The sequence below is a fragment of the Nelumbo lutea genome, chromosome 2, assembly GCF_056320005.1.
Source record: "Nelumbo lutea isolate HS-2025 chromosome 2, American lotus-T2T, whole genome shotgun sequence".
In the NCBI taxonomy this organism is placed as follows: domain Eukaryota; kingdom Viridiplantae; phylum Streptophyta; class Magnoliopsida; order Proteales; family Nelumbonaceae; genus Nelumbo; species Nelumbo lutea.
In genome coordinates, this window is record NC_142685.1 from 45719247 (window position 1) to 45742596 (window position 23350).

A 23350-nucleotide genomic window follows, 5' to 3' on the forward strand; every position below is an offset into this window, starting at 1 on the left:
AGAAAACTTGGTACATAGTCTAACTCAAACTGAGTTGAGCTGGAACGTATGAGGTTTTGCACCTAGCTGAATTTGAGCTCAAATCTCTAACTAGCTCAAATCCTCAAGCCTCATAATTTTTTTAATGAACTGAGCTCGATTAGCCAAATATTCAACTTGGCTCCACCCCTACCCCCAAAGCAACAAGGCATTAATATCAAGGTTCAAAATTTTGATATATATCAAGTTGTATAGATCGATACATATCCTATCAGTGGCTTCCTGATGCACCTCTATACTAAGTGTTTTGGGTCAAACCCTGGTTTAGGGGGTAGAAGGGCCTTAAACCGACCTCTCTGAACCAAATTGATAAAAAACCTAAAAATAAAAATAAAAAAAAGAGAGAGAAGCGCCACTATCAGAGAATTTAGATGCCATGCATGTTTGAACATGAAACAGGGGGTTGAGACTAACCTCTAAAGTCAGGAAGCGCCACTATGCTTATTCACTAGATTATTAAAGTTTACATGAGAAAGCAAACAACGTGTCTGATTTTAAGTCTACACGATCCAGAAGCATCGCCCTCTCCTCAAAGCGTTTTTACTTTTCATCTTCACACCAAATCCACTATTGCTTACCATTTTCTCTCCTTTTCAAATTTCTTCAAGCCATGAATCTTCTTAACATCAACTAAATTACGATAAGACTAACCGTGAGTGCAAACAACGAGAATTAAAATCTTATGTACCAGCAGGAATCTTAAGCGTAGATCTCTTCTCTCTTGTGAGTGCAAATAACAAGAATAGGCACTTCCATTCCATGCACTTTTGGCTGAATGATATTACTTAAGAGTAAAGGAGGATACGCTCATAACTTGAACCAACAGACGAGTTCGTTCGTTAGAAAAGTCATCTGACAAGGAGGTCTTAACAACCTACGATTACGAATCTTCAACAGAGTTTGTCTGATGATGTGATGACTACCCAAAGGGTTCTCTACATTTGGATTAATTAATTAATTAAACTAGAATTATTCATATATAGATAATTTTCACTATTCAGCTAGAGCCTAGAGATCAGCTAGGGAGAGCACGCATTAGATCCGTAGGATTATAATATTATAATGTTGGGGTGGGCCCAGTAGTGGACCCATATAATTAAAGTCTGTTGTCTCATGACTCGCCATATTTCAGAACATGATGAAGGCCCACATAGGCTGATACGATCGACCACGAACGACCAACAAAAGAGAACGTTGCACCATGATCATATGACCCTTGGCTAGCGCTATATATGCATATCTGACTGACTCATTATCTTCATATCATGATCAAAATTCTAAGAACCACTTTTGATCGATTTTTCTTTCTCATTCAAATACACATATATTTATTGCATTTGCAGTAAGAACAAAAATCTATACTTTCAGTTAATCAGGTTGTCCGATTAATCGATCCATGGTGGGACCCATTAAGTGATGGTACAAAGATCATATTTTGGATGGTGCGATGCGAAGAGACCCAACGTCTGGGCTTCATGACCATGTTATACTACTCATGCATTCCGAACGTTTTACCCTTCAGTTCAATTCCTAGAGCTTCCCAACCAGACAATTAAAACTCTTTCCGATAAAAGAATAGAATATAAAAGGAATCTTAATCTTCAAAGTTTAATTATCTAGGTTGCATTTGGTATCATTACTGTTTTTAGCTTAAACATTTTAGTTTGATCGGTAGAAATTGGTATATAAATGTTATTTGAGGCCCTTTATAGTTGAAACAGGTATACTTGGTTCTTCCGTTCTTGGAGTGAAATGTAACCCTTCTAACTAAAGTGAATGTGCTGACATTAAGATTATGTTTGATTTAAAGAAAAAAAGTAGGGAAAGGAAGGGAAAGATAGAAAAACCTTTCCCCATCTTTCCCTTCTTTTCCTTACTTTTTCCTTCAAACCAAAGTACCAACACAACCTAACTGTCACCAATTTAAGGTTGTGTTTGATATCACCTTATTAAATGTTTTGGGTGATTTCAACTTTCAACCTCAAATGACCAGTCTCACACCAATCATCATTTTTCTAACTGAAGTGATTCTAATATGTCATATTATAATATATGTTTCACGGATTTATATTCATCAACCTAAAATATTCCAGAGAAGAAACAGCACTAGTACCAAGCATAACTCTAGTTTGATCTGGATGCTCGATTAAGGTTGCATTTAACGATCCTTATTTTTTTAAATTAAAAATTTAATATTCATAAAGACATTTTAACGTAAGGGAAATAAGTCCTTAGTTAAACTAAGGAATGCTAAATTCAACCTAAAACAATCAAAATTATATTTATTTTTTATTTTTTTAAAGCTGCTGATGAATTAGATAGAATTAAAATATACTTGAGTTGAAAAGAAATTCAATTCATTAATATTTCAGATTCGAGTGATAAATATTATTAATAAATTAAACTTCAAATGTGTACCATGTAAGGGTGATTTCTTTTGTGAATATCAATCAAGTTATCAACTGAGGTTGATCGGCCGTAGAAATTACCAATGGCTGGGGTTAAGAAAATCATTCAGGAATCACGCGTAACGAAGGATGTTGAAACAGGAACTGGTACGATAGCATAATTATTGTAATACGCTTTTTGTATATAAATAAATAACGGCTAAGATAGCGTAAACCGGTAAACTTCTTCAATTTCAACTAATCAACATATTATTATAATTATATGTAACGAGAAATTCAGGAGAATTTTAATTTAACTTGAGCCTTAAAAAAAGTAATAAAAGAAGGAGGAATTAGACCTGACAGGACAGAAGCAGGCCAGGTTACAACTGGCAAGAGTAGCTAGGTCCGAACTAGGGGGCCCTACTTCACGTGCCCATATCATATGCTTCCCCCCTTCCAATTCAATGCCGACACGTTTCCTACAAGCATGTACCTGTCACACGTGTTGCCGTCTACATAGCTTAAAAGCAGGACCAAACCCTTTTTTCCTAGAACCAGGTGAACCGTCTTCCGCGTCGCGACAAAGTCAGAGCACATGAAGAAGAAGTCATGTACTCATGTAGCAAAAAGACAGAATGAATTTCCTGTATGGATAAACGCTTGCCTCAATTACTTAAATACCCCTCTTTCTTCTCCCAATAATTGCTGCAATCCCAAGTCCCAACAACGGAATTTCTTAACTTGCAGAAACTGTTAATCAAAGTGAGTCTCCGGCAGTGCGCACCAGCATGAATGGGAATACGCGTCATCAAATAATGAAACTCAAACCGTGGTTGTGATGCTCATCGCAGGAGAGTGAAAGCCTCAACGTGGCGAAAAGAGAGGAAGGTGACAAAATCAGTTGATACTCTAAAATGGAATTGAAGATAAACCTTATCAAACTACCACTGACATTACGGCATATCTGGTGGCTGTCGTTGCATGCGAGGGTGTAGGTCCCAACTGACTCAACTTCTTCTATTGATACGACCACGATATACTAAATCTAGAGATTATCAGAACCAAGTTCAAAGATGCGATCTATCCGAATATCACGCCTTTTATGGATAACATCATAAAAAACTTACGTGTCAAATCTTCAAATTCTGAAGGATTTTTTAGGCATAGTAATAGGAACACATAGTTAACAGAGAATGGGGACAGTGGGGGAAACCTTATCCGGTTTACGCCTTTATAAAAGCAGAGCATTTTAGCAATTCCAGAACAAACAAAGCGCAGGAAAAAACACCAAGAGGCAGAGCATTTTGAAAGAGAGAAGCAAAAAAATACAGAGTGATCATAAATTTCTTCATCAATGGCGACTGGGAAGAGCTACTTCGCGAGACCCAGTTATCGATTTCTCGGCGTTGATGGAGATAATACAATTGGTTCGGATACCATGTTCGAATTTGAAGAAGCCGACCTCTGGAATTCGAATCAGGATGCCTCAACGGAATTCAAGAAGTTCATACCAAATGCACGTGTCTCAAAGAAATTGGCAAAACGAGTGGAGAATGCTGATCGGAGTGATAGAGGGACTGCAACTGCAATGTCGTTGCCGGTGAACATACCCGACTGGTCGAAGATCCTCAGGGAAGATTACAGGGCCAGTCGGAGGGCAGAGAACGACGAAGACTTTGATGACGATGACAACGACTCCGAAGACAACAAGATTCCTCCGCATGAATTCTTAGCGAGGCAATTTGCGAGGACCCAAATCGCTTCCTTCTCTGTACATGAAGGGATCGGAAGGACTCTCAAAGGTAGGGACTTGAGTAGGGTCAGAAATGCAATCTGGGAGAAGACTGGCTTTCAGGATTAGCAATCATTGACACTCAGAAGAATTACAAAAAAAAAAACTAGAAGTTTACAGGATTTTTTACTCTGTAATAGTTTCTTATGTAGTTCTCCTTTCTAATTTCTACTCCTCTTTGTATGATGTTTATCATGTTTACCTTTTCTTCCCCTTGCTTTTTGAGATTGTCTGGTCACTAGTTCTGATAGGAACGGATCATTCAAGGATGTATAAGGGTTTGTATTCGAATTTCCAGAAGAAACTTAATTCTTTTTTCCTTTTTCCCTCTTCATCTGTTCTTGTAAATTTGTCTGTTTCAAACATTCGGGGTCCCTTTATTTGTCCTTCGGATGGAACTGAAGGCAGTGCAATAATTTAAGGAAATATTTGGATTATTAGCCACCTCACATCTTTGGTTCCACACTGTGTTTTTGGAGTCATGAGAGAGAGAGAGAGAGGGCAGTATACTTAAAATGATTCATTGGGTGCCAAGTAACAGACCAGAGGAGACGCGAGGATTCTAAAATGGCTTTCCAGGAAAGCTTCTCTTGGTAACTTCCTCAAAGATGCTCAGTGAAGACAGCTCAATCAAAGCTTCGTCCCTCCCATACAGGCCCCGACTCTGTGACTTATGAAGGTTGAGAACGAATGGAGAAGTGGGCCACTCTGATAAAGGAAGAGAAGATATTAATTAATCTCTTCTGCAGTTGATTATTCGCTAATGGTTAAACCAGAGGCTAAAGCTGTTTTAAGTAATTATAGATGAGATGTTTTTCACCGGTGAGGAGTAAGGGGGCGTTTGATAAGATCCCTAAGTTTATTACAGGTGGTGAGGCGACCACCTTACAGCTCTCGTCATCTCAGCCCAACCCACATTCAAAAAACAGGGAACTGTTGATAGTAGTCTCTAAACAAATTGCAATGCCATTGAGAAGTTGATGCATTGAACCATATATATGAGATGATGAGGTTTTATTGATTCAGGAGTAAAGTAAATATTGCAATGAAACCAGTAGTCCAGTTTAAGAAGCTTGAAAGTTGAAGCGTAACTTAATTGAGATTTGAGACCTCCCACCAATTAAACCCCAGCCAATTTGGCTGTAATCAAAATTCAAAAAGCAAAAAGCAGAAGCTTGGGGGTGGAATGGAACCTTCTTGTTTCCGTCATTCATTTCCTTTCTCATGTGGTTGGTATTGAAGGCCCCAGCCCCTGAGGTGGTGGTGGGTCATGGACTCATGGCCTATGGATGAGAGTGGGTCCTTCTCCTTTTGTTTACTTCATTTCTTTTCAAGTTGAACTGTTGAAGTACTCGGAAGGGTAGTTTTGTCTTATCAGGAGATTACTTTGAGAGGAGAGCGATGTTTCCCTGTTTTTTTTCAATAATAATATTATATTAATTTGTCATTTTTCGAATATTTGGAATTTGGTGAAGGTATAATTTGTGGTTTGGCGAGGGGAAATCACTATCGTGTGGGGTGGGAACAAAAACTCAATACTAATGACTACATACATCCACATGCACGCAAAGCGGAACGCCGGGTCCTTCACCGAAAACGCTTTTAGTTTTAGGAGTTGGGAGTGGACAACCGTTCATTTTTAGCTGACGCAAGTATGAATTATTAAAGGGAAGGGGTAACCGCAACTTTCTTTTTTCTTTTGGTAAAAAAATGGGAATGGAAGAAGCTAGTGTCAATTTTTATTGTTGTGTCATCATCAACGTCCCGTCAAGGTCCTAACTCTTAACTGTGGCTTCCATTTTTGATGAAAGATAAGTGAAGATTGAAGAAAAAGGAAAAGACTATCAAAATAGTAATTCAAATTCCACGGTGATTGATTGGAGAGAGAGAGAGGGGGTCGAACCAAAGCCCAAGTGTCACGGGGTATTTCTGCAGCGGTAGAAATCCGTATGGCGTCCAGGTGAATGTGTGCCAGAACAAGCCTTATGTGTGTTTGAATGCTAGGAATTGTCCGATGAGAATTCTCCCAAGTAGTACTAGATCATGATCTCAAGTCCCATGATTGAGGCATTCGGCTGGTTATGATCGGTTTATAGGAGGTGTCGTTTACATGCTAAAAGGGAAAGGTCATGATATGAGGCGATTGGGCGCCAATGTGATGGGTCTCCTATATGCAGATGATGTGGGCACCTATGTGTCATGATGAAAGGCAACCGTTGAACCGGAACATATTCGTGTGCTATGGGCAACAAGGTAGATCACTCAGCTTGGGCAAGGGGCTGACATGGTGAAGGGTCATGCTTGAACTAGGCCCGCATGCCAAACCTCCTTTGAGTGTCGGCAGCACAGTGTTGGTTCATGCATTGTACCCATGAGCATGTGTATGCCCATGGTGAACCCTGGTGGCCATGTTAGTCATTAACCAGGGCCACCTTGCAAGGGATGTTGGTTTAGGAGTGCCAAGGTTAGGCACCTAAGAAAATCGACCACCCCTCTTCAAAGAGTGCGTTAAGCTTTTGAAAGTCTATCTGAAGATAATATTACTTTTGCCAAAAATCTTATAGACAAAAATGACGATGATATCCTTAATGTAAGCCAATTCTTCTTAGTTTCAGGATGAGGATGGTGGAGAGAAGACGGAGAGACAAGGAGATTGATATTGATTTACATTAATTATAACCCATGTAATCATCTGGCCACAGGCTATACGTCTCTTCATTCTTGACCAACTTACTACTCAGTTACCCACTGGATACTGGTCCCGAAATTAAAGTAGTCATTGGCTTCTTCATTATTTGATGGCGTGGTTGTGGGCCGCATTGGCTTGCAATTGGCTCAATTATTGAAACTAATCAATAGTTTTTGAGTAGGGATGAAAGTGATGTACTTTGCTACAACTCGAATAGTTACATGCATATGTTAGCGGTGATGCCAACCATTGCTAGGTTTGTCAATTGGATTGGATCTGGACCAAGTCGATCCAGTCGCGAGTCCATTACAAATAGAACAGGTTGAATTCAATCCAATGAATATTTTTGATTGGTTTAATTCAATGTTTGGATCATGTTCGGGAAAGATCATTTATACTAATACTGACAAGATCATTTTATTAGGTAATGGAGACATTCTGAGCATTACATTGGTTATGTATCAACGTTCCAACAAAAATATTTGTATGCATCAAAAACACCAGGTTCGGCATTTAAATTTTAGCAGATGGTACCGCTGCAGTTGGTGGCGAACTCGCTTTGGGAAAAAAACGTATTATGCCATGCGAAGGCTATAATTGTGAAGACGCATTACTCATTAGCGAGTGTTCAAATTTATTTTAATATAGATTAATTTTAACTCAAATCTAGTTCATTGATTATCTTTTATCAATGGATCAGATATTGGTTCAATTCAACTTAATTCAATATAAATTTATTACAGATGGACCAGGTCCAATTCAACCCAATTAATACTTTGGACCATTAAGTCTAGTCTAGTCCAATTCAATAGTCATGTTAGTCCGTTCAATCCATCCAAATTGACTTTGGTTTGGACGGGGTCCAATCCAAATGTGGTCTATTGACACCCCTAGTCCCAACCCAACCACCAACTGTTGTGGCAAATCGGCAGCTACGTATCACTGCACTCTCTCAAACTGTGCTGCTGTGTGCACAAGTAAGGGTGCCAATGGACCGGTTTTGGATTGGATCCTGTTCAGTCCAAAATCAGTTTAAACGGATCAACAAGACATATTGGATTGGAACAATCTGGTCCAAAATATTTATTAGATTGGATTGGACCTGTTCTGTCAATAAAAAATATATATTGGATTGGGTTGGATTAAGCCAATATCTAGTCCATTGATATAATATAAGAGTATAGGTGTCAATGGACCAGATTTGGGATGAAACCAATTTAAATCAAAATGAATTTGAACAGATTAGACGGTACAGGCATTGAATTGGACCAGTCCAATATGATCCAAAATATTCATTGGATTGAATTAGACCTGATCCATTTATAATGGACTCACATTGGACTGAATCGGATTGGGCAAAATCCAATCCAATTGACACCCCTATGCACAAGTATGAAAACCCTTTAGGTTGTGTTTTTTAATCGATGCAAATGGAGTGTAAATCCCGGTTCAGGATAAATTTGCACTCTAGTTCACTTTTTCCCGTGTTTAGCAACATTATATTTATGCATTGACAAATGAAAGAAAACATATTTTTCAATGCATATATTACATTGATAATAAGATGTAAAAGTACATCAATAAAAAAGAAGTAAAATTGCATTCAAGTGGGCTTTTGATAAAAAAAGGCATATGCTTTATTAAAATACACATTTGCATCTATTATAACTAAAAGTTTGTTTAGTAAGAAGGTAAATTTGTCAGTGCAAAACTAACCCAATTCTGTAATTTATATAAACCATTTTACACTTTACATATTTGCATTTACACTTATTTTCATAATTTCCAAATGCAGCCTTAGGATTTTGATGTAACGCAATCCGACTGCTCCCAACTGGAGGTGATTTGGCTTCCGAGCTCGCCTCCTCTTTGCCTTTAGGCTGTTCAGGCTGAATAGGACCAACGAGTTGGCTTGGAACTGTACCTCGGCGTGCCTTACGATGCCGCTTCTGCTACTTCTTGACTGGTTCTGCATTTGTGCTGCTAACTTCGGTATGATCAGGTACAGTGTGGACACAGGGTAGTTTGGACTACTGGTGCTGGCTGCTGTGGATGGAGGGGCCTCGCTTGGAGCCCATGGCCAGAACCCCGAACTGATTCCCCATGAGCGAACCTTCTTGACGTGATGGCCTAGGTGAAACGGCGCTGGCGGGCCAAGTGTCTCTAAATCTGTTGATGTTCTCTGAAGCAGGAGGAGTAATCTGTCTGTCCCTCCTGCCGCGAGATGAGACTTGGCTCCCAAGGAGATGTGGAACCAGGGAAGTCTGTCCTCGGCGTGGAGGAAGAGTGTTCTAATGACGAGATATGCTTTGCTGTAGGGCCGGATTCTGAGGTGGAACCGGTTGTTGATTCTGTAGTAGTGGGGGGAACTGTTGCTGATATTGTTGCAGGTAAAAGTTGTGCAGGACCTGTTGCTGGTATTGTTGGAATTGTTGGACTTGTTGCATTTGGACCTGAATAGTCCGCACGTAGTAGGTCATCAAACTAATTCTGCTCGACTGCAGGGAGAATCACAGAGGGTTCATTAAAGGTTGCACCCACTATAGGAGGGAGTGGGGCATTCACCGGTGCTATGACTCGAGGTATGTTCAATGTTGGAACCCCATTTGCAAAGAGAGGCACGGTGAACTGACCGATGCACACGGTTGGGACCTGAGGTTGCCTCTCGGAGATGTTCATTTCACCGTTCTGTCCAGCGTTACTAGAGGATGCCATGGATGCTTTTTGAGGAAAGAGGCTTCTTGTAGCATTTTCCACAAACGGCACTAAATGATGTAGTGCAATCCGGCTGCTCCCAGCTGGAGGTGATCTGGCTTCCGGTAGACGACGGACTCGGTTGATCTGCAAAAAGTGAATCAGAGAACCCGGGGTTGCTTACCCGACAAGGTCGATCCGATGCTTAAGTTAGTACTTGATTGCGAGCTGGTAATAGCTTAGAATGCAAGAGAGCTAGAGAGCAGAGATTACACGTACCTTTCACCCCCGGGGGGTGGAGCCTTTATATTCTGGAGCCTTCACGGGTTTCGCGAAGCAGTTTTGGAATCCTCATTACAATGAGGTTCGTTTCCGCGTTAATTGGGGATAACACTGCCAACTGATAAGATTCATCATTTCCGTCCGAATCGAACGGGGGAGATAATGTTAGCTGTTACGAGGCGTGACCCCGTAAGGTGCGGAATCTAGTGGCCAGATCTTCGGGGTTGCCATGCAGTGGTTAGTCAGTATTACCCGAGCTAGTGCCCTTTGGATCCGACCTAGTACAAATGCTGAAGTGCCTTGGGACCGAGGTGGTCTTGATGCAATCATGCACCGAGGTGAAGTCGTCCCAAGGTGGACTTGCCCCGAGGTGGTTTGGTTATTCGAACTAGATTCATCGCAGACTTGATGTATCGGACTAAGCTGTTATCTTGCTAGTTAGGTCATATCCACGTGTCACCCTATTACTAGCTCGGGCCAAATCAACTACATCAGATTTGTTTGGAAAGAATGCAAATACACACTTTGAATCAGTAACATACATGTCATCCATTTGCATGGGTGATGAGTCACACCTGAGCTGATTTGGTTATTACTCTATTGCCTTTACATCTTTATTTGTTTGTTGTAGTATTGAAGATACGTAGATGCAATAGAACCAGAAGTTCCGTTGTACGCCTGAAATATGCTGTGGCCTGTGGGTATCAACAGTCCATTAGTTCAGATCATAAAGACAACCTATAAAATTAAGCCCACTAGTTAGCTGTTTTAAAACTGCATGCATAGAGTTTTAGTTGACTCAGAAGTTCACCATCTGTTCAAATCAATTTAAACCCCCCTCCTCACCCTAATTAGTCTTACAAGTAAAAATCTCAAATCCATAGAGTGGATGACAGGGTTAATTTCTTTTTTGTTCACTCAACAATGTGCTACAAAAGTGAGTGTGGTACATGAATACTCCATGTCTTATATGAGAGCATTCCCTCTTTGAAAGAACGGTCCTCCAGTTTTAAAACAATAAAAGTTGGACGAAATTAATTAATTTAAAGGGAGAAGAAGACGTACACTAGTGAATGAAACAAGAAAATGGACATGAAGTCGAGATAGCATGCATATAACATGTATGTACAAGGCTAATAAGACGATCTGCAAATTTAAGTGGAAAAAGCCAGCCAAACGAAGCGAAGCGTATGGGGATGAAACACAAAGAGCAGTAACAGAATGCATAAAGAGGACAAGGCCCGGGGATGTGAAGGTGAAGACTACTACTTGCTAATACTAAAGACACATAACAGGTCAATATGGCCGGCATATCCATTATCATACGACTGGGTTCAACACCAAAATAAAAAACAGGAAAGTCGACCGAGGCTAGGACCTTGGATTATTAATATCCTATCCATTACATGCTACTTGCAAATTTCAATTTCCTTTTTATTTCTGTTTAGACTTGTATAAGGGTGGCCTGTGGAGGTTTTCATTACTTATTCGAGTTTGGTTTATGAAAAGTTCAGCTCTGCTTTTGATTCAGTTTAAATTGAGTTTCAAGTTGAAATTGACTTCAATTTATAGGCTTGTTGAGAAATGAGCCGAATTTAAACTTTATATATATACATGCATACATACATACATACATACATACATAATACACAAAAAATAATAAATATATTATATATATAAAAAATGTTTTATTTTTATATCTAACAATAATAACTATTTCTTATGATTCTTAATTTCTTAAATATCAAATAAAAATAACTTTTTATTTTTATAAAACATTGGACTCACAATCTATCTCCAGCAAAGTCAAACAGAGTTTAAACTTTTAACTTGATCCGAACTCGAACTTAAACCTCTAACTCGAACCAAACTCCTACTCCAACTTTTGACTTAAATGAATTCAAATCTCTAGCTAGAACTAACTCATACTCGAGCCTCATTCTTTCTTAATGAGCCGAATTCAAATAAATATCTATTCGCTCGGATTGACTCGAATCTACCCCTAAAAAAGATTGGAAATCGTGATCCAACTACAGTCAAGGAGCAGGAGTTGAGAGAGTCGAGTCCAATAATGAATAATTAATGATGTTGTCAGTGCTCCATGTCGACATGCATTTGCACATTCTATGAACTCCTCCTCGAGAGTCGAGACCCACATTTACAAGTTAAAAACCACAAGTTTTCATGTAGCTAGATCAGAATCAATCGCCACCACTGTCAGTGCCCTTCACGGTCAAAATAATATTTCATCAGATTTTAGGGACGTTTGGAGAATTGTGACGTTGATCCCATCCAATATTTCTGAGCTAGCGCATCTGATATTGCTCTGATATACAAATGAATGGAAACTGCAGAAAGGGTATTCATTTATTTGCATTTCTCTTATATATGATGACAATGAGCATAAAGAATTTCTAATGACGGTCATTCATTAAGAATAAATTATTAATCTTATAAAGGTAATTACATAATGGTTCTGATAAGTTACTGAGTTAAAACTGAAGTTGAGACTTAAGAGAGTAATTAGATATGCAAAGCTTAATATATAGCAGCAATAATGGAAGCCAATTAACCATAGTCGGTGGGTGGTAGGCATCTAGCTAGCTACTAGTATACCACCACCTATTCAATGATTTTTTTTCTTCTTCATTATTTATTTTATATTTTCATCCTCTCCAGTCTCCAGTCTCCAGTCTCCACTTTGTATTATCAATGGTCGCTTTTACATAACTTTCTCTCACCCATTTGCCCATTTGCCCATTACCATCATGGTCATCGTGATCGTCATTATCATTATCATCCTAATCAAGACACTTTCAACTATAATGTATATCTCCATTTAACCATTAGTTGTGGGCCTTGTGGCTAGTGTTTTAAAACTAAAACCTCGAAACAAGCGGAAGAAAAAATATTGTGTAGTACCCAAACTATAATACAACCTGCAGATATGGTAAGCTCATCAAGTAACCATTAGTCCAAAAGCGCTTCCTAATACAATGACATCCAATCTCTTTTGAGTTCAATACCTTGTCACTTTCATTATTTTACGCCGCATCTCTCTCTCTCTCTCTCTCATCTGCAGTGATCGCCTGAAGAGAATATGAAACCTCACCATTATAATTGTTTACTGTTGTCTATTTTTAAACTGTTAAACTTATAATTATCTATTCCAACTACACAATTAACCTGATTATCTATCCTGTTTTAATTTTCTTTTTTTTTTTTTTTGAGGGGAGAGGGGGGACTCTCAAGTTAAATATAAGTAGTAGATCCTCATATATTGAGATTGGAAGATCTTTACTAATATGTGATTATCTTATACAAAAGATCAACAAGAGCCCATTGGTATTTTGCCCATCCAATTATGTAGGATAATGATTGATTCTTCTCAATATATTTTCTCATGGAGCAATACTTAGTCCTATCCCAATAGAGGACATGAGTCTTATAACCTCTTGATTTTCAAATTTAAACCTTAAAACCTAAACCTCAATGCCCCGTAAACCCTATCATAACCCTATTGACCAATAAGATGGTATTTATGAAATTCATAGGTGGACATTTTTTTTTGGCAAATATGGAGTCAAGGGCAACAACGTAACTTCTACCATTTGAGGCCAATGGGTTTAACTTGCTGAGAGAAAGAAGATATCAAAGGCCCTAAGAGTTATTCCAGGGGTGAAGGCTCCAACAATCAAATTAGCAGAGGGCTCTAAGGGGTCAGACCAAACATGAGAGGAGACTTAGAACTTGGGCCCTAGTGTGTGTTTACCTCAATGTGGGAACCCCTTTTTATAGTCGGAGTTCCCTAAGAGTAGTAGTTGGGAACAGGTGACACCATTTGGTAGTGGTTGGTGACGGATGATCAAGGACTCAAGGTGCATCCAATCGATGCCATGTCTAAGGATCTGCGGGATGGCCGGGATGGATCCGGTTGATGCCATGTGTCAAGATCTATAGGTAAGCTAGATACCATTACATCACTCCCCCCCCCCACCCACTCTCAAGGCTATAGCGGCTGAGGTTGGTTGGTAGATTGTGTCAAAGCCTTGGCTCGACTGAAGAGAGTATAGTACATTCGCATGGAGGCGTCGGCCTCAGCTCTAGATCTCTTTCAGCAGTTGTGCAATAACTACTCATCCGATCACCCTTTGCGTCATATGTCTGTACGCGGAATGGGCGTCGGGGTCGACTGAATGAAGATATGTATGAGACTGTGCAGAGGGTCCGATTCGATGAATCCTTGAGCCATGAGGCATCATTTTGTCTCCCGAGGTTGGCGCCACGTGGAGCCTGTCACTTCAAGCCGTTAAGCCAATAGGTCCACGACCATTGGATCAATTGGATTTGAGCCATACATTTTTCTTTAAATACGAAAGTTGGTTGAACGACTCTCCACCATTTGCTGCCTTGGATCTACCGAGGACACCTCGGCTATCAATAACTAATCCCTTGGACCTTCTTTGGTAAACATCTTTATGTAAAGAATTCATGCCTCCAACATGTCGGCCTCGGATTCTAGTTGTAAGGCGTATAACCTTCCTAACTGGAGTACTCCTAGCAGCACTCCTAGTAGTGATTGGAGTGATAGTAGTGACTCCGAGAGCTCCTCTCAGACGTCTAGCATCCAAGTGTTAAGGGAAATGGTCGTGTCTCACAGGGCCGAGCACAATCAGTAGAGTGCGAGCTTTTCCAATGAAAGTACCGATTCAACGCAAATGAGGGCTAATGCCCTAGGGAATGTTCTTGGGCACCGTGATGTGGTGAATGTGGAAGAGTCCGAGGAGCGAGCTGAGGCTAAGCGCCGTGGTGTGACGCTAGGGTGTTATCCTTGTTCTAACTTAGACAACACTCTCAACAAGGGGAAAGTTAGCGCATTGGCCGAGAGGTACTACATTCCGGGGGACTATAAGGTTACAGTCCCCTACGTGGGTGATAGGCCGTAGCTTGCTCCTGAAGGGGAGGTGTGCATCCATGAGCATTACCTTCACTTTGGGTTGCGATTTCCCTTGCACCCAATCATTCCTGAGATCCTGAACCATTATAACCTCACTCTTAGCCAGCTTGCTCCCAATGCCATTAGGACGATAGTTGTCGTATTGGTGATGGCCCATCTCCAAGAGGTGTTAGTGACACTAAACATATTTCAATGTCTATTCACATTGGGAAAGCATCCTTACGGGGACGCCTTGTGGTACTTCCAAGTAGGCTCGTGAAAAGCTCAGCTCGACTCTGTTTAAACCGAGCTTCGAGCCTTATTTACATGCTCGTTTGCTAATCTAGCTGAGCTCAAGCCCAATGAAGCTCGGCTCGTGAGGCTCACAAGCCCAGTATTAAATAAATAATTTTTATTATATCCATACATACACACATATAAATATATATAATAAATAATTTTATTATATATAATATTTTTATTTTTCATGTATAATATTAAATAATTTTTATAATTCTTATTTCTTTTGTTTAAAAAATAATTTTATACATATAATTTTTATTTTTCAAAATAAAATACTTGGCTTATAGTCAAGCTCGGCCCTAATAGTATTCCTACGAGTAGAGTTCAAATAGTTAAGTATTTGGCTCGGCTCGGCTCGAATCCACCCTTACTTCCAAGGCTGACAGGGAAAGCTAGTGGACAACCTATCGTTTTGTCCACAACTAGAAGAAGAAATTCTTTTTCATTAGTTTCTCCCACAGCTGGTCCTTTCAATCCGATTGGGGGAACCCAGACACATTGGCCAACAGGATTATGCCACGCAGCAACGATGAGGAGAAGGTCGTGATGAATTGACTTCAACTGGGTGGGATGATTCATGTCGAATCCTTGGTGAAGGAGGAGACCATGGTGATGGTCGGCCTTAGTCCTACCCCCCTTGGTATGGACACTCCCGTTGTTTGTAGTTATGAAATTCATTAAGTTTTATTGATGCTCTTTTGACACGTTTGCTTCTCTTATTCGCAGAAATGGAGGGCAATAGGAAGGCAAAGCTTCTAGAGGTGGTGTCTAAGAGAGCCACTAGGAAGGGAGCTACTAGGACTACACCTCAACGTTCGCCGGAGCAGGGGGCCACAAGACAATGGACCGAGGCAGAGGTGTCCCGTAAGAAGACACGAGTATAGAAGCGCCCTACAAAAACAGTCCAAGACCCTTAGGCCAAAAGACTTCAGTTGCGCAAGTAGTGCCGGCCCAAGGAGACCTTGGGTGGGTCACATCAAGTAAAGCCTCAATCATCTAATCCCTAGGAGAACGAGCCACTCAACACTCACTGGATCTTTCGGCCAACGTGGAGTGTTCAAGAGGGAGACTTCTTGCCGGTTCCTAGCATTGGTCAATAGCTAGCAGTCGACATGGTCCTTCCTGGGGACTACCAATCCTAGATGCAATATTTGGTGAATTTGGTTCGGGCCAAACTTTTGGACAAGGCTACTGAGGTGCACGAACACTTCATCAAGTCCGTTGTATCGTCGAGGACTTCCTGGCGGTATGGACTCTTGCTCGGTTGGCCTTTGTGATATGGTCGAGGTGTTGATCCAACAGTTTTGGTGGGTGCAACAGAAGGGTTAGGCATGCGACGAGCTTGAACATCGCTAGAAAGTCAAGGCCGAGGTGGCAAGTAACCGAGAGCTCATGAAGGAGCTAAATTCCCCCTTGGTGTCAATGGAGTAGCAATTGGAGGAGTCAGTTGCAAAGGCCGTTGAAAAATATAAGGCCTCAGAGGAGCACAAGACGAATCCAACAACCTTTGCCTCCCAAGCTTACTTAGAGGGCTTCGACGACTACAAGGCCCGGGTGGCAAAGTTCCTTCCTATCTTCAACGACTACCAATTGGATCCATTTGCCACTGAAGCTTAGCAAATAGTGGACATATTGGGGACAAACAAGAACCCAACCGCCGATGCCACTACCCAGACTGCCACTCAGATTGGAGGGGCCAACAAATTTTTTCTTGTTTTCATTTGTTTGGGCTTGCGTGCCCCAAAAACTTGTACATTTTTTTCTTCTTCTTTTTTGTAAGGGGCCAACACCTCACCCATACGAGGCCTTTTTGTGCAAGGGCCGATGCTTTCGTGAGGACGTCCCATATTAGAGTCCTTTAGGCCAATGCCAACACCACGAGCTGTTCGATAGTAGCTATCGAAGTTTTGGAACTATTTGCCCTAGCGAAAAAGAAGAAAGTCGATTATGGCCAAGACGGACATCATGCTCAGTGCGCCATTGTGTAGAGGCTTTGTGGCCAAGGTCACGAGTGGTTGCCTCAGTATGGAAGTGTCCTTAATTTAATGTGTGTTTGTCGTGTTTTTTACTAAGTAATTGACCGATGTGGACTCTTTGGCCATCAAAGACTCACTTCTTTAAGGGTCTTTGAGGTGAAGGCCGATGCTGGAGTCATGGCCTAGTTTATCAATAATTATCGAGGTCCCGAAACTTCTTGCCTTAGTCACAAAAGGTCAAAAGACAGCTAGGCATATGACTCGCAAAGTGTCACATGCCTTGGGGCTGACGTATAGTCCAAGCATATAACCTTAAGAAAGGTTGTATGCTACTCCAAAAGAAGCTCTAAATCGTCTTAGTCGTAATGATTGCCAAAGCCCTGACTTCAACCCACTTGGTGAAATAGTCTACTACCACGACAAGGTGTTTTCTATTCCCCATGGCCAGGGGAAAGGTCCAAGGAGGTTCATACCTCATTTTGCAAAGGGCTAAGGGATGCCGAAGGCCAATAGGGTCGTTGTAGGCTGATGAAGGATGTTGGAGTGCCTTTGGCATTTGTCGCACTTTTATACCAACTCAATAGCGTCCTTTTGCATGGTCGGCCAAAAGTATCCCTACCTGAGTGCTTTTTATGCCAGGGCCTTGCCCCCCAAATGATTGTTGCAGATGCCTTCATGGATTTCTCTTAGCACATACTCACCCTCCTCTCGGTGGAGGCATCAGAGAAAGGGAAAGGTGAAGAATTTTGTGTACATCCTACCCTCGAGTACTATGTATCATGATGATTGTCGTCAAAGTGTCCTTCCCTCATTCTTGTTGGATGGCAATTGCTCATGCTACAAGTAGGCGAGAATGGGATCCATCCAGTGAGGCTCATCTTGGATGGGGCACACTTGCCTCTCTTCGATGCTGGGATGTGTCAAGCTCTCAATGTGCACAGTGCAGCCAAGGGCCGACCATTAATAGCTTACAAGTTTTGACAGGGCGTCATCTCTTGTGTTATTGGCCCATGGGACCTAGTGCAAAGCGAAGTGTCAAAAGTGGCCGGTTAGCTCTCAGACTTTGTTCAAGCATCTTGCCATATTTGGTTCTTTGTCCTCCTACTCTCTATTCACCTAGTTCACAACCAATTATGAATCGTTGAAGACCTCAATGCTCTTGCCTTCGAGGTCTTTTGCAAGCTGGAAGCCAACTAGTAGGGCCTTGTACTCAACTTCACTTTTGGAAGTAGAGAAACCAAATTGCAATGCATATTCCAACTCATTATCATCTGGGGTGAGAAGTATGAGGCCGACTCCGTTTCCCTTGGCATTGGAGGATCTATCTACAAACAAGGTCAAAGTTGGTAGTTGCTCTTCCTCATTCTCAGGGGCTTGGTTGTGGTCATGGTTGAAGGTGCATTCAACCAAGAAGTTTGCCAATGCGTGCACCTTTATTGTAGGTCTTGACTGATAGTGTAAGTTGAAATCCGACAGCTCGATAGCCCATTTGGTTAGTCGACCCGAGGTCTCCGACTTTGAGAGCACCGACTTGTGGGGCTGGTTAGTTAATACTGAGATGTTGTGGGCTTGAAAGTAAGGCCCCACCTTCCTAGTCAAGATCACTAGCACAAAGGCTACTTTCTCTACTTTTGAGTATCTGGTCTCAGCCTTGTGAAGCACCTTATCGATGTAATATACTGGCCTCTAAACTCCCTTGTCTTCCCAGACCAACACCGAACTGATTATGTGCTCCCCCACCGAGAGGTTCAAGAACAAAGTTTCTCCCAAGAGGGGCCTCGTAAGCATTGGTGGTGACGCGAGGTAGCTTGGAAATCCTTCAACTTCTTGATAGCTTGGAAGAAAGGTATGCACCAGTCAATCGACTTGGACATGAATCGGTTGAGGACCGTGACTCGGCCACTGAGCCTCTAGGTTCCTTTGATTGACCGGGGGGCTCCATGTCTAGTATGGCTTGTTGGTATCTATGCCTTGTTGGGTGACTATAAAACCCAATAATTTTCTCAAGTGACTCCAAAGGCGCATTTTGTTGGGTTCAACTTCATGTTGTATTTTCTTAGTACCCTGAATGTCTCAACGAGGTCCAAGGCGTACAGGCTCACCCTAAGATTCTTCACAACCATGTTGTCAACATAGTCTTCAACATTTCTCCCCATTTGCTCTTTGAAAATCATGTTAACCATCCTTTGGTAAATGGACCCGATGTTCTTCAATCCAAAAGGTATCACCTTATTGCACTAAGTTCCATCCTCGATTATGAACGAGGTCTTTTTCTCATCGACTAGATGCAGCTTTATCTAGTTGTAGCTGGAAAAGGCATCTATGAAGCTTAGTAGCTCGTACTATTTGGGGGCATCAACGAGGTGATCAATCATCGATAAAGGAAAGATGTTTTTGGGGCAAGCCTTGTTGAGATTTGTGAAGTCAATGTAGATGCGCAATTTCCCATTAGATTTCTTAGCCATGACCAAGTTAGATTTCCATTTAGGGTATGTACCTCTCATATGAAGCTAGTGCTGAGCAGCTTGTCCACCTCCTCTCTGATGGCTTTCCAACACTGGTGCAAAGTTCCTCTTTTTTTGTTGAACCGGCCTATATCTCAGGTACACTCTCAACCTGTGAGTAATGACCAAGGGGACAATATCTGGCATATCAGTAGTGGACCAAGCAAACACATCAGTATTTCCTTTGACAAAGCTTACTATTTTGGAAAGTTTGACTAATACCATTTTCTCAGGCTTGAACTCGTCTAGGGGAATCGAGATGAAGTCCTTGACCAATTGGCCTTGGCCTGATGGTTCACCCCTGAGGTCGAGCCCCTCCAGTGGTAGGGCTTCCTTGTTCTTGCCTTTTAGCGCGACAACATAGCACTATGTGGCAACTTGTCAGTTTTCTCTAATCTCTCATATACCATGCTCCGTGGGGAACTTCATGGCGAGGTGGTAAAACGAGACGGCCACCTTGAGTGCGTGAAGGGTCGGCTTCCCTATGATGGCATTGTAAGGTGAGTCTATCTTCACAACCAAGAACTCAACCATTCAAGTGACGTGCTGAGGTTCAACCCCTACAGTGACCGATTGCGTTATTTTTCCTTCGAGTCTAAGAGTTGCCCTAGAGAATCCGACGAGTGGCACGTCATTGGGCTGCAATTGGTCCGGCATCAGCTATATCTTCTCAAACATTTCATAGAATAGGATGTCAGCTAAAGAGCCGTTGTCTATGAGAATCATTTTCACCAAGTAGTTGGCGATGGTCATTGACACCACCAACACATCGCTATGGGGTATAGATACCCCTTGTAGGTCATCGTTTGAGATGGAAATGAGGTTTTCCCACTTCGACCTCTTTGGTGCTTGGTTGTGGATGTTATACTTCCAAGTGTATGCTTTTCGAGACGAGGCAGATGCTCCCCTTGAGGCTGAGCCTCTGGCTATGACTTCAATGACTACGACCAAGGAGTAACTATTGCGTGGCTCAGCCTAAGGCTGCTGTGAGGATGACGTTGGGGCATCACCCTCGACAAAATCCTTCAAGTCCCCATAGCGGATGGGGGACTTGATCTTGTTCTTGAGCTCATAGCAGTCCTCAATGCCGCCGCTAGTGTCATGGTGGTACTTGCAATACTTCTCGAGTTCCTCTTCAACTTGGTCGAACACTTCATGAATTCCTCCTTCCCTACTTGCATCAGTATGTGCATTCAAGAGGAGTTTAGTGGTGTGTACTTATTGAAGGAAGGGATCGGTGACTTTTTCTCTCCTCCTTTGTTGGTGGAACCGTCACTGAGGCCATCCTTGTCCTTCCTCTTCTTGTGACTGGGCCCTTAACTAGCCTCAGCTTTCGGTTCTTGGAGGTGTTTGTTGGCTTCAACCTCCTTGGTGGCGATAACGGTTTTTTGACACTGTCGATTGCTCATAAAGTGACCTAGGAAGAGGTCTGTGAACTGTTCCCAAGAGGCAATGGAGTGTGGAGGCAATGTGGAGAACCATCGGCGCGCTGCTCCTTTGAATGTGGCTTGGAAGCCCGACACATGAGGGCACCAAAGTATCCATGTAGGAGCATGAGGGCTCGAAAGCTTTCCAGGTCGTCCTTGGGGTTTGTACTCCCATCGTAGGTCTAAAATTCTAGGGCCTTGAAATTGGGCGAGAAGGGTTCAGAGAGGATGGAATTTATGAAAGCCTCCATTCGGTTGGAAGTGGTCGAGCACTTGGTGAGGCATCACCTCGTCCCTCCTTCACTTGCCGAAGCTGATCTTTAAAGGCATCAATCCATGCTTGAATATCTCTGAGGTGCTAATCGGCGTATGGCATCATCGCTTTGTCCTGGTCCTAGTTCTCTCTCACACGAGACAGGTCAGCCCCTTTCCTAGAGTGCTCGAACGTCAAAATGTCCTGAGCCTTGCAAGCATGGTGATCGCTGAGGAGGTCACAAAGGTTAAAAATTGGTGGGGGAGAGGAGTGGTGTTAGCCTCTTGCCCTTGGAGGGGGAGTTTAGTGGCTTGAGCGCCCACCGTCATCCCAACTGGCCACCGCGCAATGGTGTTGACAGCTGAGGTTCTTGTACTTGATGTGGGACCCCACGGGGTCGACCCCTCTGTTGGACCCAAGGGGTCTTGGAATAGGGTTTGACAGCCTGTCAACTGGTGTTGTCTGACTTCGAGGGATCGACTCTCTCCAAGTTGCTCAAGTTGGCTTAGCGGGCTACGGGCGGATCACCCAATGTGTTGTCCATGGCTTCCGACGGGACGACCACCCTATGTTGTCCAACCGCTGAGCCAAGTTGTCTTGCCTGTTCAGAACCAGCTCAAACGGGTCAACCGTGACTAAGTTCCAGAAGTTAGGGATAGGTCTTGCTTGTTAGCCATTCCAAGGACACTAGTTGATTAAATTAGGTTTATTTTTTTAAGGGAAAGTTTTAAAGACATTTCCCACAAACGACGCCCATTGTTGTTGCCAAATATAGAGCTAAGGGCAATAACATAATTTCTAGTGTCCAAGGTCGATGGGTCTAACCTGCTGAGAGAAAGAAGATGTTAAAGGCCTCGGGAGTTATCCCAGACGCGAATGCTCTGCCAATCAAATTAGTAGAGGGATTTGAGGGGTCGGACCTAGCTATAGATGAGACTTAGAGCTTGAATCCTAGTGTGTGTTTACCTCAATGTAGGAGCCCCTTTTTATAATCAGAGTTGCATAACAGGAGTAATAGTTGGGAATAAGCGGCGGCGGTTGGCAGTGGTTAGTGATGGATGGTCAAAGTGCATACAATCGACGCCACATGTCAGGATCTACAAGATGGCCAAGATGAATCCAGCCGTTGCCATGTGTCAAGACATGTAGATCGGCCAATACCCTTACATCAGATTTTAATTGGTGAAAACTCTTTCGGTTCCATGTATTTCCTACACCATATATCCATCTTTCCCAAAATAAATCAATTGGTATGCATTCAAAGTCACGTGGGTTTCTCATTGGTTAAAAGTTTTGAGGTATCATGCCTTTCCAGTGTCATATAAGTATTGCAGTTTCAATTTTTTTTTTTTTTTTTGGCTTTGACTTGTTGCTGCTGTAGGCTAAAATTTGCCGTGTCTAGGTCCTAATTTTTCCCCTAAATTTACAAAATGCTACACGTACGTAGACAGTATGACAGAAATCCAAGACATGTTACTCACACTTATGCATTTTTACACATGTAATAGAATACATGTTTAAAATGAAAGTAGGAATCAGGGGTTTCTAGAGTCAGCCAGTCAGGACTGGACTGCACGAACAAGACTTGTCTCTTGACTTTGAACCCAGCCCATTATCAGTAGAGGTTTGGCTTGGGCTGGATTGATTGACATTTCCTGAACTTTAATGGGCTGGGGCTGAAAACATGAGGGTGAAACCGCTAGCATGCACGTACCCTCTTTGATTGATCATGTATAATTCTTCAGCTAACATTAGGCTTATACCCCACCTTAATTAGCTTGTATATTGGTAGGTGGAGAATGCTAGGAAAAGTATTGGTAGCGTCACACTTTGGGCCTTTTTGTCTAACGCATATGGAAAAATAACAGTAAAGCCTGGCCACTTTTATTTTGTTCTTTTCTATGCCTTTGATTGCTTGGGTGTTTCTAGTTTCAGCAGCAATCCATTAGGCTTAGTTTGGAAGGAGAATAAATGTAAAAATGTAGATACAAAATCTTTTATTTGTATGTGCATTGTACATATTTGTATTTGTAATTTGTATTCTTTCCAAACTTAGCCTTAGGTA

At 41.9% G+C, this 23350-nt stretch overlaps 1 protein-coding gene across 1 annotated transcript; it reads left to right on the forward strand.

Moving 5' to 3' along the window:
- The first annotated feature begins 3687 nt into the window (after positions 1-3687).
- On the forward strand, positions 3688-4555 carry LOC148870331 (protein S40-4-like). Its single transcript, XM_088973803.1, has one exon. It carries the CDS (start codon positions 3784-3786, stop codon positions 4288-4290), a length of 507 nt encoding a protein of 168 aa, XP_088829929.1. The 5' UTR covers positions 3688-3783; the 3' UTR covers positions 4291-4555.
- Positions 4556-23350: the final 18795 nt, after the last annotated feature.

Coding starts and splice junctions, on each gene's coding strand:
- LOC148870331 (XM_088973803.1), top strand. CDS start 3,784: ATGGCGACTGGGAAGAGCTACTTCGCGAGACCCAGTTATCGATTTCTC.